Source organism: Eurytemora carolleeae, unplaced genomic scaffold (assembly GCF_000591075.1).
Source record: "Eurytemora carolleeae unplaced genomic scaffold, Eaff_2.0 scaffold334, whole genome shotgun sequence".
Lineage (NCBI taxonomy): Eukaryota > Metazoa > Arthropoda > Copepoda > Calanoida > Temoridae > Eurytemora > Eurytemora carolleeae.
Genome location: NW_019396897.1, coordinates 312,731 through 328,050, shown reverse-complemented (window position 1 = coordinate 328,050; position 15,320 = coordinate 312,731). Strand labels below are relative to the sequence as shown.

At 30.4% G+C, this 15,320-nt stretch overlaps 1 protein-coding gene across 3 annotated transcripts in view; it reads left to right on the top strand.

Moving 5' to 3' along the window:
• The first annotated feature begins 1,819 nt into the window (after positions 1-1,819).
• Positions 1,820-15,320, top strand: part of LOC111709884 (receptor-type guanylate cyclase Gyc76C) — a 32,867-nt gene continuing 19,366 nt past the window's right edge. For 2 of the 3 annotated variants that reach the window (XM_023483817.1, XM_023483814.1), the window contains exons 1-13: positions 1,820-1,881; positions 2,430-2,644; positions 3,905-4,009; positions 4,619-4,685; positions 5,766-5,838; positions 6,460-6,532; positions 7,384-7,518; positions 9,643-9,735; positions 10,787-10,845; positions 12,108-12,148; positions 12,602-12,693; positions 13,871-13,959; positions 15,128-15,218. In XM_023483817.1, coding sequence (XP_023339585.1) covers positions 2,453-2,644; positions 3,905-4,009; positions 4,619-4,685; positions 5,766-5,838; positions 6,460-6,532; positions 7,384-7,518; positions 9,643-9,735; positions 10,787-10,845; positions 12,108-12,148; positions 12,602-12,693; positions 13,871-13,959; positions 15,128-15,218 — 1,110 coding nt within the window. In that variant the 5' untranslated portion in view covers positions 1,820-1,881; positions 2,430-2,452. Of the gene's footprint in view, positions 1,894-2,429; positions 2,645-3,904; positions 4,010-4,618; positions 4,686-5,765; positions 5,839-6,459; positions 6,533-7,383; positions 7,519-9,642; positions 9,736-10,786; positions 10,846-12,107; positions 12,149-12,601; positions 12,694-13,870; positions 13,960-15,127; positions 15,219-15,320 lie in introns of all 3 variants that reach the window. The other variant, XM_023483815.1, reaches the window with a different exon arrangement.

Below are 15,320 nucleotides of genomic sequence, written 5' to 3'. Positions count from 1 at the left end.
CAGCACTTCAAAGGCGATCCGGTCCTAAAAGTTGATGCACAAGTTTCATACCTGTTTCGATCACTTTTAGATCTTAAGAATAGAGGTCGGATTTTTGTCAAAAGCTGAACTATTAATTTAAAATTTTAAAAATCTTTTTTTCCCCGCAGATGTCGGGTATGTTTGATTTTTTTAGGGCTTTAATCAGTAAATTTTGGGGAAAAAATGATTTTTAGGAGAAAAGAAATAAATAAATTTGCCTTTTGATATCTAATGTATCTTCATGTACTGACACATTGCATGAAATATTAGTTATGTTTAAACAAAATCTTAATGTAAACAAATTGTTAATGCTCAAATATTTTTAATAATATTTTAAAATTTTATCAGGAAAACTTAAATTAAACAATGAACAATTCTCAAAAATTAGATCTATTTTAGAGGGAGGGGGATGTTAGGCGGGGTTTTATAATTTTATTCTAAAATTTTTACTTAAAAAAAGAGAAACATTTACAGATTGGGATTTTAATATAATATTTTCCAGATTGTAGATTTTACAGAAAAATATATAAAAAAAAACATTTTACAGTATGGGATTAAAAAAAAACATTTTCCAGAATTGTGCTTTCCTATCGCCCTTCATGAGGGGGCTTTTGTACTGCATGTTTTTCCCTATTTGTTTAGTTAAAATTTGTAAACCAAATCAAACAAAGATATATTTTTGTTAATCATTCATAATTCTCTTATCTTTTAAATAAAGAGCAAAAACTATACCTAGTTAAAACATTATTTGTATGAAACAGAGAAAAAAATTAAGTATTTTTAATTTTTTAATTTAAAATTGGATTAAAATAATTTTTGTATTTTAAAATTTGTGATCCATCGAAAACTCAAAATCTTATAAATAATGTGAAAAAATGAAAATTATTTATGCATTAGTTAGTGCTTGAACTGGGCACGAATAGTTGTACTAAATGTCTAGTTTGGACACGATTGCACTGGAGAAATAGTTTTACTAGACGTTCATAGTTCAACTAATTTTAGCTGTACAAATAATCTTACCTCCTATTATTCTTATATCTTCAGACAAATATGAAATTTTTGGCAAATTTTTTGTTTATTCTAAAGGGTGTAAATAGTAAATGGTGTACATCAATTTATTCTGATTCGCCCTGTTCAATATTTCCATGTGTAGCTTTTGAAGCGTTGGTTTTAATCTGCAGTGAGGGGTATTGGGAGGGGAAGGAAGGGGGATTTTGGCTATCCTGGAATCTATATTCATACCAGGCTATTCTATTCGATTCTATATATTCACTCTTCTGGTTGTTCAAAGTGTTCAATTTTTTCAATAGTTTAAAAGCTAGTCTACTAGTTTAATAGTTAATTATACTCCTAGTCTTTTAGCTTTCCTTTTTTTCTAGTCTATAGTAAAAAAAAATCGTATAGCCGAATAGTCGAATAGTCGAATAGTCGAATAGTTGGATAGTCGAATAGTCGAATAGTCGAATAGTCAAATAGTCAAATAGTCAAATAGTCGAATAGTCGATTAGTCATTAGTCAATTTGTCATTAGTCGATTAGTCATTAGTCGATTAGTCATTAGTCGATTAGTCATTTAGCCGATTAGTCATTAGTCACTAACTCGAACTAATTTGCCAATCAAAACAACCTGTACTGGTTGGGTGGGTTCAAACAACATATAAAGTTGTAGTTGCTTGTTGGTATTGTTTTATGCTGTGAAATAATCATAAAAACAATTCAATTCAATAATGGTATACCTTTTTCAGGTTTAAAATAATGGTATACCTTTTTCAGGTTTAAAATAATGGTATACCTTTTTCAGGTTTAAAATGCACGTTCCTAGCGAGCTGAAAGAACGGACGAAAACAGTGTAATAACTAAAGTGAGAGCCACGGAAAGACTATATTTATTATTTTAACAATCTGAAATGAATTAGATGTGTTTGTAAAGCAAAAAGATTAATCAGTTAATTGAAAATCAATTTATTTAGTGAAATGGGTCTGTGTACACTGCACAATTGCTGTGTTTCATGTTCATTGAACCAGTGCTTAGAATCGATTTAATTTTGATGCGAATCCGGATCCGGATCTGCAATGGAAAAAAATATCCGGATCCGGATCCAGGTTATTTCTTTAAAATGTACTGAATTTTTTTTAACAAAGCAGAAGTTTCAATTTTTTTTCCTTATTTTTTTCGCTTATTTTTATGCTAAAATTTGACCATTCAGAAATCAGGAAATTTTTATGATCTCCCTTTTTTCATTAGTTCCATGGATCCGCATAGTTTTGCGGATCCGGATCCAGGAAGCCAAAATCTTGCGGATCCAATGGATCCGGATCCGGATCCTAAGCACTGCATTGAACTATTCAAAACCATAACTTTAATAAACACTCGTCTTCCTAGTCCACAATTTTATGGGTCCTATTGTAGGAATGATGAACCCATCCTGAAGTATGAAGAAGATGGTGGTCCTCTGCCTGGTGGGGCTCCTGGGCCTCCTGGGGATGGGGGTGGAGGGAGGGAAGAAGGTCGCCACGGTCCCTCTGTTAGAAAACTGTAAAAATATTCCGGTTGGACAGAAACAGCGGACCAAGGTGTTGTTGGGATACCTCACTGCTGTCACAGGAACTGTTACAAACAGACAGGTGAATGGACAAAACACGAGGAATTATCATTCTTCTCTTGGGGGGGGGGGGGGGCATTTTCGAAGATTTCGGGAAGAAATGTTTGTAAAGATTTGTTGTAGCAATGAAAAATTAGTTTTTCCCAGGTATTGTTCGATTTTTTTACCCATGAACTTATTCCCATTAGAACAATTTATTTTCGAAATTATGCAATTTATGTATATTTTCATAAGCGGGCGGGTAATGATTGTTCAAGATTATTTCGGCCATTGTTGTTCCTGAAAATTTACCCCCCCCCCCCATTTCGCATAAAAAGGAATCAAGTCTTTGCCACAAACTCAAACTTTCTTATTGCAATATCTTTCCAACAAAGACCTTTTATATTTCAAATTATAAATGTTGTTAGATCAAATAATATAAGTTTGAAATATCAAAGTTTTACACCATCCAGTTGCAGAGATATAGGGATAAGAAAATTGTAGTTTGTGGCAAAAACTCAATTCCTTTCTTGATTACCGAAAAAAAGTATTAAAAAAATTGAAAAATCATGCTTCATCTCATCTTCCTTTTTTTCTCAAAGCTTCAAGAATCAATACCTCTTAATCTTGTTTTATAACAAGAAGAAAACGTTTATAATCAACACTCAGTGAAACTAAAAAAGTAAAGAAGTTAATCACCACAAAATGAGAAATAGATGAGAAAAATTCAAAATATGGAAAGCTAAAATAAAATTGAAATCAATTACAAAAAACTTGATCAATCAAAATAATTAGAAAAAAAGTTTATTGCCAATACTTTTAATTAAGTTGTTCATGTGAAACCTTTTTTTTATAAAGGACAAGTCACAGTTTATAATATACATGGGGGGCTCAGCCTTGATTTCCCAATAATGATGGTTGACTGATTATTTATTAGTTAATTTATATATTTACTTATTTTTTGTATATATTTCATTGAATGATTGGTTGTATGTATGCTAAAATAATAATATATAAGAGGCTTTTAGGGCGCTTCGCACCCACCTAATAACAATTTAAGATATTGACTTTTAAACTTTAAAAACTGTCAATTTTCAGTGAACTCACATTTTTAAAAAGTTTTTATTTTCCAGAAGTAAGGAAGGGTTGCGCGGAGCGTCAAATATTTTTCTAGGGGGAAATTATGAAATTTTGGAGTTAGCTAATTATAAGAATGAAAAAACTTGGCTTTAAATGTTAATAAATTTTTTTCATTGTTTTCCCTTAAAATAATTGTAAAATTGTACACCCCTGTGTTTTATAGGGTAGAGCTGTGTCTGGTGCTCTGAAGTATGCCGTAGAACAGATAAATAATTGCTCAACACTTCTTCCAGATGTAGAGCTAGAGTTTATATATAATGATACACAGGTACACTTCACAGGGACAGACAGTTTCATTCCGTGATTTTGTCCATTAATGAAAATCTCTGTCAGGTTTTGAACATATGCGCCTATCATGAATTTTAATTTTTTTGATAATCATTATCATCATTATCATCATTATCATCAATATCATCATTATTATGTTTATCATCATTATCATCATTATCATCATTATCATCATTATCATCATTATCATCATTATCATCATTATCATCATTATCATCATTATCATCATTATCATCATCACTATCATCACTATCATCACTATCATCATTATCATCATTATCATCATTATCATCATTATCATCATTATCATCATTATCATCACTATCATCACTATCATCACTATCATCACTATCATCACTATCATCACTATCATCACTATCATCACTATCATCATTATCATCATTATCGCCTCACAAAAACAAGTTTTGGTATAAAATTTGGAGTCTCAAATAAGTAGCACTTTTTTACTTTTTCTGAAAGAATTTGTATTAACATATTAAAACAAGTTTGTAATTTACAACTCATGTTAACTTGTAAGAGATTAATTGGAAACCTTTTGTAAAAACTATTTAAAACTTTTTATATAAAGGGAATGGTCCTGAAATCCTCGTCAGTGCTGGTCGACCATATCTGTGATGATATAGCGGCGTTTATTGGTAAGAACAGAATTTATTGTTTAAAGGGAATGTAAGCGTAATTTCAATGCAACGATGGCAACGTTCGATTCACAATGGTACCCTTAAAACCTTTATCTGATCAATAATGTGGAAGATATTGTCGTTTTTCTAGTTAATTCGAATTCTGCAATATAAATGACAAGTTACTGACGTAAAGAAACAGCAATTGAAAATAATCAGTTTTCAAAATTTTATATAATTGATCAGACAAAGCTTTTAAGGGTACCAATGTGAATCGGGGTTTGCATGGAGGGTCACTTCGAAATATGCTTACAGTCCCTTTTAGGTCATCATTGATCATATCCGTCTGTAGTTAACGGTTCAGAAAAGCCGAATCGGCTCCGAACATCTTTTTTGTTTTGATTGATATGTTCTTAAATACCCATTTTCAACATTTTTTATAGTAACGAGTAAAGAGTGTTATCCAAAAAAGGTGAAATTTGAAAGACGACCTTGAACTCTGTAAATACCATGCTTAATAATAATTAGTTCTTCGAAATTGATATATATTATTATATATTTGAAAAGGGGCTAAAAATCCGATTGATGCAGAAATGAAATTTATTTTTTTTATTTTTTAAGAAATCAATTGTCTGGCTTGATCCTGCAGAAATAAATGCATTCAAATAAAATTCCAGATACGCATTTAAAAAAATCTAAAAGTTTTTTCTAAAAGTTTTTTTGGTATTAAATTTATAAAAATTCATAGTCTAAAATAACTGAAGTCTTTTCAATTCTTCTTTTATCTAAAGAAAAGTCTTCATAGTTATAATATTTTCTGGTCATTTTGGTGATATTGATATTTTTTTATTAAAATGTTTCTATTTACTTTTGAACTAAAAATCATTCAATTTCCCCAATATTTCAGGAAAACCCTAAAAAACTGATTCCTAGTTTAAAAGTATAAACCGATTAATGATCATACATTGTAATCTAATCTTAGTAACCGATTGATTGATTGATTGATGGATTGATTATTGATTGATTAATTGATTAATTGATTAATTGATTGATTGGTTGGTTGATTTATTGATGTATTAATTGATTTATTGATCTAAGGTCCTGAGGGGCCCAGCTGTAATACTGAAGCTATGCTGGCTGCAAGCAAAAACAGAGCTATGATATCATACAGGTAATCTTTCTATAGGATTATTATCATTATTATAATTATCAATGTTAACTTTATTATTATTATTAACATTATTATCTTTATTACCATTATTACCAGAATTGCCATTTTTATTATTATCATTATAATCATTATTAACATTACTATCATTGTTATCATCATTATCATCATTATCATCGTTATAATCATTATCAAATTCTCATTCTTACCATTATTATCATCATTTTCATCATTATCAGTATTATCATTATCATCGTTATCATCATTATCATCGTTATTTTCATAAACATAAGTTTTATCCTTATCATCGTTATTATTATAAATATTAGTATTATCATTATCATTATTTTCATTGTTATTATCATTATCATTATCATTGTTATTATTATAAATATCAGTATTATCATTATCATCGCGTTATTTTCAAAATGATCATATTAACAATCTCTAATCGAGTTTCATAAAAATGGATTAAATTAACAAAAAAAAGAACAAATTACGAAAATTTTGCTTCAGTAAAAACAAATTAGAAAAATTAAAAAAATATTTTTGAGCTAGATCTGAATTTCGGATTCTTATATTTTCTGTTTTATATTTTTCTTTTAAAAGAATGTTTAATTTTAGATGCAGTGATCCCGAGGTATCAGACAAATCTAAATATCCAACCTTCACTAGAATGGAGCCAACAGACACTCAGGTATGCCTCCCTTTCCCCCATCATNCCCTTTCCCATTCACAATTGTTTAAAAGGCCAGTTTGTGGACATCAAGTTTAACTCTTTAACTATATTTTTTCTTTGAATCTGTCAGTTTACAAAATATGATATACATAATACATAATAAATAGTAAAAAAATGATAAATTTCTATGTTGAAAACAAGAGGAAGTCTTTAAGTTTTATTTACGTTTACAGCTTTAAAGGGACTGTGCGTTTCTTTGTTATTTTAAGTGATCCCTCAGTTTAAGAGTAGCATCTGCGTTTCACAGAGGTGCACATGAAACCTTTCATCAATAATATGTAAGATTAAGTTTTTTAGTCTAAGAAGGTTATAATTCTGGTAATTTCCTCCATTGTCTCTAATTTAGAATTGTCCAAGTTACTACTTATTTCTTATAGAAACCACGATAAAGAATAATAATTTGTTAAAGAGATAATATTGGACAACCCTTGTAAGGGAATCGTAGTTAATCCGACATGCCATTCTTAATGGAGATTCATTTCAGTTTACGACCACAGTTCCTTTAAATAAAGTTATTTTTTATTTGAATTGTCCCAAATTAAATTCTTTTCTGTGTTTAAAAGATGTGCAGTATAAAAAGTTTTATCTAGGCTGATGAGGCATAAAGTAAAATTTAATTAGTTTTGGAATTTAAATTGAGAAGTCGGAAAATGAAAAAAAAATCTGTTGAAACTTTTCATAGATTAAATAGTTAAAATAGGAGTACACGGGTAAATATACACCTGAGCTCGCCGGGGGGGGGGGGGGGGGGGGGTCCACAGTGCATTCAATAAAAACACAACAAAAATTAAGGTTTTTTTAAATTTAAGGTTACAACGAGTGTATTATCCCTGTTAAAGTATCATCAATGGTTCAAGTTTACGATTGTTGCGCAAAAAACTGATCAATGGATTACCATCGCAGAGGATCTCAAACGACAAGTTTCCATTCGAGAAGAGTTCACGGTAAGTCGGGGGGTGGGAGGGATGGCAACCGCAACCACCAGGAAGAGGGTTGAAGGGAGGGACGGTATGCCGCAAAAATTTAAATCGGCACCGGTCATAATGTTTCGCGGAAAGCGCGCTTATGAACTTGTAATTATAAACCGCCAGGGCTAACAACGGTTTGATATTTTAAGGGCCTTAACAAATTATTTAGATTTTACCCCCTTTTTTTACTCTTTTGGCAGAAAAGGGTAAGAAAAGTTGAGGGCGATTAAGAAATCGTATTTACTTAAAAAAGAATAAAAAAATCTTGTTAAAGATGAAAATCAATCTTCCTGTGTATGGAGATAAACCTGAGAACTTTAAAGCCTCGTAAACCTGCAATATTATTACCTATTGTCTTTTCAAGTTCAGGGAGGGTTAGTAAACATGAACTTGAAACTTTTGAACGAACAGATGAGTTTAAACTGAGTTTAATCACAGAATCTAGAGTTTTGAACGAAGAGAGATTGAGTTTAAAGGGAGTGACTGGCAATGTATGTAAGTTGAACTGAGAATGTAGTATTGTTGATAATTGTTTAAGGAATCATTTGAGACCTTTGAGACGATTTTACGGTGCATATTTGTGCAGCAAGAGCGCAAAATCAGTCTTTAAAATCCAATTAAATTGTTAATTTTTTAGGGATGATAATGAGAATCGGTTTTTTTAAAATTATTCAATAACAACGACGAAAAATGTAGTAAAATTTCTATAGTAAAAACGTTTTCTGTCGATTTCCAGAAATTTTTATTGAAAAGACGATATTTGAAGAATATGAAGACATCTGCGAACAAATTCATAAAGAATAAGAAATTCAACATAATGATGGAAAAGAAATAATTCATTCTAACTTTGATTTTTTAGAAAATTTCAATCGAGAAATATGTTCTTAAACATCTAATTAGTTTACTTTTTGTACATTTTTGGTCGTCGTTATTTAATAATTTTAAAAAATCACTTTCAAAACGTAACCACCCAAATGGATGACTTTAAATGTCGGTTTTGCGCTCAAACTCAGTAATTAAACATCATTAAAACGTTCCATACGTCTCAAATGAATCCTAAAAAATTTCTCCACAATACTACTTTCTCAGTTCAACTACCATACATTGCCGGCCACTCATTTTAACTCATAGGCCTCGTTCAAAAGTTTGTGTTTGGAAGAACAATGAATAAATTTTTTTAAAAATTTTGCTTAAACTTGCCTACTTCTTAAAAAATAAAGAACTTTCAGACATTTTAAAAATTAATCCAAAATCCGGTAATAATAGGAAAGGGGGGGATTTGTTTAATGTAAAAATAGCTTAGATATTTATATATAATTTTGTTAATAATACTTGTCCCAACTTTTAGTTATATGCATTGTTAAAAAGTTGTAAACATTTAGTATCAAAGAAAAGTTTTAGATTCCTGAAAACTAAGCTTTCTTATCTTCCACTTCCAGGAAACATAACTTTCAGCCAGGTTTCAGATCTAAAATATTTAAATCATAGTTTTTTTTAAAGTTTTCATTTTTTGCCCTTCCAGATCTTTGGGACTTCTTTTCTTTATCATTGTTTCATTTTCCAAATTCATCCTTCTCTGTCTTATCCTATCATATCCTATCTTATCCTATCATATCCTATTCTATCCTATCCTATCCTTTTCTATCCTTTTCTATCCTTTTCTATCCTATCCTATCCTATCCTTTCCTATCCTATCCTATCCTATCCTATCCTATCCTATCCTATCCTATCCTATCCTATCCTATCCTATCCTACCCTATCATATCATATCCTATCCTATCCTATCCTATCCTTTCCTATCCTATCCTTTCCTATCCTTTCCTATCCTATCCTATCCTTCCCTATCATATTCTATCCTATCCTGTCTTATCCTATCCTATCCTATTCTATCCTATCTTATCCTAACCTATCCTACTCTTATCCTACTCCTATCTTACATCAATGAAATAAATGACATAAAACAATAAATTTTTTAAATAAATAATCTTCTCCTTTTATTATATCAGCTAATTTATATTAGTCTGCTCTGCTGGATAAAAGATGAAAAAATTGTTGTCAACATTATATTGATAAAAACACATACCATTGAATTCCTTTTAGTTGAATTCGTACGAGGAGTTCGAAGACTATGACAAGTGTTGTATAGCTGATCTAGAATGTTGTACTCTACTCTGGCCTCATAAAATACTTCAGGTGGCAAAAAACAAGTTTTTTAAATTCATCTTCAGAAATTTGTAAACATTTATCGTAACGTAAACTTACTTAATTTAAGCTTTTTATGCCCTAGAAAATGAATATTCAAATATGAATGTTAACACTCCTAAAATAAATCATTACACACAGGCGCGTAGTGGGGGGGGGGCGGAACCCTTGTGCCCCCTAGACATGCACCCCTTAGGCCCCCCCCCTAGAGCCAGAGGCAGGCTCTAATTTATCAAACAGTAAACTTACATATATATTCAGATTTTTTACTTTTCTTATCAATCGACAATGCATGTCACAATTTGTCCAGTTTATGATTATTTCTCAAATTCTTTCTTGTACCTTGATCTTATTTACAATATTTTTTTTCTCGCGGGGTTTCATTTAAAATCCATTTCAATTGATTGGTTATAATTATGGTCAGATCACTAATTGTCAGCTTTCAGGTAGATTAATGTAGATTTTAAACTTTCTTAAAATTTTCGGCGCGCTTAGCGCACCAAAAATGCACCCCCCTAGGCTAAACCTCCAATACGCCCCTGCTTACACATGGGGAAGTTATGGTTTTTATAGAGCATCATATATCAAGTATCCATGCTTGTGCATAAAAGTTCCCGGCTCAAAGCGTTTATTATTACCAGTGCTTAGGATCCGGATCCAGATCCGTTGGATTCCCAATATTTTGGCTTCCTGGATCCGGATATCAACCAAAAACTGCAAAAACAACTTTTTTACTCCTAAAACCCAACTCTGAACTTATGAAAAAAAGGGATTATAAAAATTTCCTCATTTCTGAATGGTTCTTCAAGTTTTAGAATAAAAATAAGCGAAAAAAAGCAAAACATTTCTAAATCCGGATCCGCATCAAAATTAAATGGATCCTAAGCACTGATGATAACTCTTAATTTTAAACTCATCATCTAGAATCGTGAAAATTTTATCAATTTTAAGAAAAGCCTGGTTTTTGAAGCGGTTCAAATGAAAAGTTACACTTTTTTAACGTTTATATCATTATTTTGTATTTTTTTTAATGTTTGTTCAGGCTACCAAGGAAGGAACTCGGATTTATGTATTTGTGGGTCCTAGTGATATGTTGATAAGGTAAGCAAAGTTAGAAAAGCCTGCAGGAAATAGTCAAATATTATTTTAATTAAATTAGATTTTTCAAAGTCCTAAAGTCTCGCGTATATCTTTCAATATATTTATTTGTCTTAAAATCATACTCTCCCATTCAATTTAAAATAAAAAGAATTTAAAGTAATTTTTTTTTTTACCTTTTTTATCTCCGATAACAACTCAATTTATTTGTATTAAAAATCCCGAATTCTGAAAAATGTACAGTACCAATAACTATTGTTTACTTTAATATTCAAATCAGATCAAAACATGTATTTTCCTGCAGTGATAATTCTAACAGATATTATCAAAACGTACAGTAAATATATGTAAAACTACTGCAGCAGGAGAGCTTAGACAGCTTAAAGCTGTTTTTACAAAGCCTCCTGTAATTCTTGAAATATACAGGGTGTCCCAATAAACATGTGTAATTAAGTATGTAATGATGCTAGTAACATCTTTATTATCTATGTTTGTTTATCTATCTTATCATGTTTCATGTTGACCCAGACTGGCCATTACGGTCAGTTCTATTTACCTGTATTAATAAAGTAGTATGATAGAACTAGTCGATTTAGACGGACGTGTATAGAGCCTTGAGTTTTGGCTAGAGACGTGTATAGAGCCTTGAGTTTTGGCTAGAGATAGAGTCAGAGAGACTGACATTAGACTAAGAGTCAAGTATTCGGAGATTTATCGGGGCCTAGATTTATTACACATGGGAATTCAGTGACGAATTCGATATCGTCTTTTCAAATAATTCTTTGATTTAGTATAGTGATACCTACTGAGAAAGCTGTAATCTGTAAGAGTTTCGTCTGCTATGTTCACATTTTGTTTGTTTATGTTTTGACTTCATACGGTTGTACTTAGTTAAACAAGAAAATTGCAGTATACAAACAGTAAACTTGTCCGTCTTCACTGTTCATCTTGCGGAAACATTATAGAAACATCTTTGCAGTCTTTTACCCTTTTCATAAAATAAACTCTAGCAGACTGAAATTAGGTATTACAATGCTAATTCATAACAAAGACGATATCGAATTCGTCACTGAATTACCATGTTTTTTTTAGGACACCCTGTATATTGTATTTTAAAAGAAACTACGGAACCTGTATCCCAGACTTATACAAAAACATGAAAATTATATTTTCTTCCAGTTTTCCAACAAGTTTTAAATAACATGTTTTCAGCGGAGATATATATTTTCAGAAAAAAAAGATTCTAAAAATATTTTTCTTTTTAGGTTTATGAGACAGATGAACACGGAGAAATTGTTTGATGAAGGTAGGTTTTATATTTCAGACAATAGATAAAGAAATATGCAGATTAAACAGAGCATCGATAAAGAAATATGCAGATTAAACAGAGCATAGAAAAAGAAATATGCAGATTAAACAGAGCATAGATAAAGAAATATGCAGATTAAACAGAGCATAGATAAAGAAATATGCAGATTAACCAGAGCATAGATAAAGAAATATACAGATTCAACAGTTCCTGGATAAATAAATATGCAGATTTATCAGTTCATAGATAAATAAAAATTTAGATTTAACAGTCCGTAGATAAAAAAATATGCAGATTTATCAGTTGATGATAAAAATTATGCAAGTTTAATATGTAGCTATAGAATACAATTTTGGCTTTAGAACAAAGGTGTAAAACTAGAGCAAACAATCTTTTAAATCTGAATTCTTTGGTTGGATCAAATACATTTTAACTCCGGGTTATGTTTAGAGTACGTAGTGATCTATCTGTACCCGGAGACGGTTAAGGTAGACGAGAGACAGTTCTTCCTCTGGAACCTAGAGGAGATGTCAACTGCTCCGGTAGGAAACCATTGGACTTAACCACAGAGTAGAGAATGTATAGAGAAAATGAGTTTTCTTATATATTACAAGATAAAATCTTATTTATCCAATTTCAAGATAAATCTTATTTATCCAATTTCAAGATAAAAGCTTATTTATCCAATTTCAAGATAAAATCTTATTTATCCAATTTCAAGATAAAATTAATTCATCCAATTTCAAGATAAAAGCTTATTTATCCAATTTCAAGATAAAATCTTATTTATCCAATTTCAAGATAAAATTAATTCATCCAATTTCAAGATATCAATTTTAATATCAGGTTAACGGAGAGAAAAGCGTGAGTACTTCACGGTGACAGTGAATCAAAATTTACTCTTTTTTAAAGTTCAAACATTTTACATATGCTCTAAACTAAAGTGTTAACCCATTGCTGACAATTAAAACAATATCTTTAAAGGAACTTGTTTTCTAATACTCCTATATATATGCATTTGATAGTGTAAACTGTAAACCTTTGATATTTCAAACTTAGATTATTTGATCTAACAAGAACTTTTAAATACAAGAATGAATAATTTATATGTTGAAGGATTCGATGATTACGTAATAACTGAAATGATAAATATCATTATGTTATGTAATGATTAATGATCAATGTTGTCTATTTGTGCATAATTTTGCATATTTGTCTCTTTTTTTTGGAAACCTGTATTTTCAAAAATTTATTTAATTAAATTTAATAATTCATAGTTTGAAATAGCATAGGTTCATAAAATTTGGTTAAAAAGATAATGATTTAAATGATTTGGTTAAAGATTAAAATATTTTTTTTTTAATAATTTGAAACAAATTGCCTAATTAAAAATTAAAACAATAATAAAAAAAAATATTTTACTATGATAAAAAGTATTTATGAATTAAAAAAAAAATTATGATCAAAAGTCTGAATTGTATTGTAAATCTTGGAATCAAGCAATGATAGCGCCATCTAATGCAGACCTACGGATATTAATACATTTCCTCTCGTATGTTCTGAATGGTCCAACCCTACAGGGATAAAAGTTTAATTGAAGGATCAAGTATTGAAGATGCAAAAATTCACACAAAAGTTCTTTCTGTGAAATTGGGTTTCGTTCAAAGCATTCCTTCAATTCTCAGATTTGAGAAAAAATATTTTAAAATATATTTTTAGGACGGAGCGTCTTGTGAAGATATACCTGGATACAGGGACAGATTGCAATCCTGGAAATCTTTGATCGTCGTATCAGGATCTCCTTACAGGTACCCCCCCCCCCACACTGAAAACTAGTCAGAAGGAGGAGGTAAAATTATTCTACTTCACTGGTCGGACTTTATGACATCGTAGCTTCTCCAGCTTCGATTGTGCGCATAAGTATGAGACAAACTTATAAATCTGAGCTGAACTTTAGAATAATGGATATCAAGATTAAGCTTAAACTCCTGGTTTTACTAAACCCGTGATTATTTTAATACTTAAATTTAATTTTAATTCAATAAATCAAAATTTTTATTTGCTTAAATGCTATGAAAGCCGGCTTGTGAACAGCCGACATTAATTCAATCGGATATTAGTTCAATCGATATAGCATTGTTTCTGTAATTGTTATCAAACGTAACTTTTATACAGTAGAAATATCCAAAAAAGAGGATTAAGACTAAAATCAAAAGTGTGTACATTGGATACTCAGATTTAGCGATCAGGATTAAGGATATCTCATTCTAAAGTTTTCAGCTGAGTATCCATCAACTGAACAAAAAGAGAAGGTAATTTAAACTCCTACAAATTATTTAAATTTCTAGCAATTTTTATAACAAAGATAAAATTTTCTTACGGTTACATAAGAAATAAAATTTTTTGTTCTCAATAGCTCCTCAATAAGAAAAGTTATGATTGAAAACATAATCTTACATGCAAGTTGATATTTAGACCTGTCCCTTTTCTAAAAAAATACCAACGAAAACTTTCGTTTATATAATTTTAGAAATCTACTGAACATCCTAATAAATAGATTTTTTGAAATATATTTTAGCTAACCATTTATAACCATTTATAACCATTTATAGACAAAAATGCCAAATAATAAATATAAAAAAGTTTCTTGTAATCTTTATGTATCTAAATTATATTGTATTTTCTCTTGTACTGGTTCAAAGGAATAAACCCCAATTTTCGGACTCCCCCCCCCCCTCCTCTCCAAATAATAAAAAATATGCATTTTTATAGTTTTAAGGTTTATCCAGGTGTGCGTAGATTTAATTGATTTTTTGCGATGTTTAATGTTTATCTTCTAGAAAACTGCGTATTAAATTAGAAGTCCAATTCTATTTTGGTTGAAGCAACAGGAAAGGAAAACATTACAGGGCAGGCCCCCTCCACCTCCCATTCAAGAATTATATTTAAGGATGTACTCAATGTTTCTTTGTTTAGGATTGACACGACTGATTTTGCTGACCATGTGCGACATTACAACGTTCTGCCTCCTTTCAACTTTACAAGTGTCGTCTTCCCTTTTGCCAAGGAATTTAAGCATTATATTTTTATCAGTTGATGTGTAGATATCCATATAGGTATATCTGTTATGTTTATCAGTTCATGTGTAGATATCCATATAGGTATATCT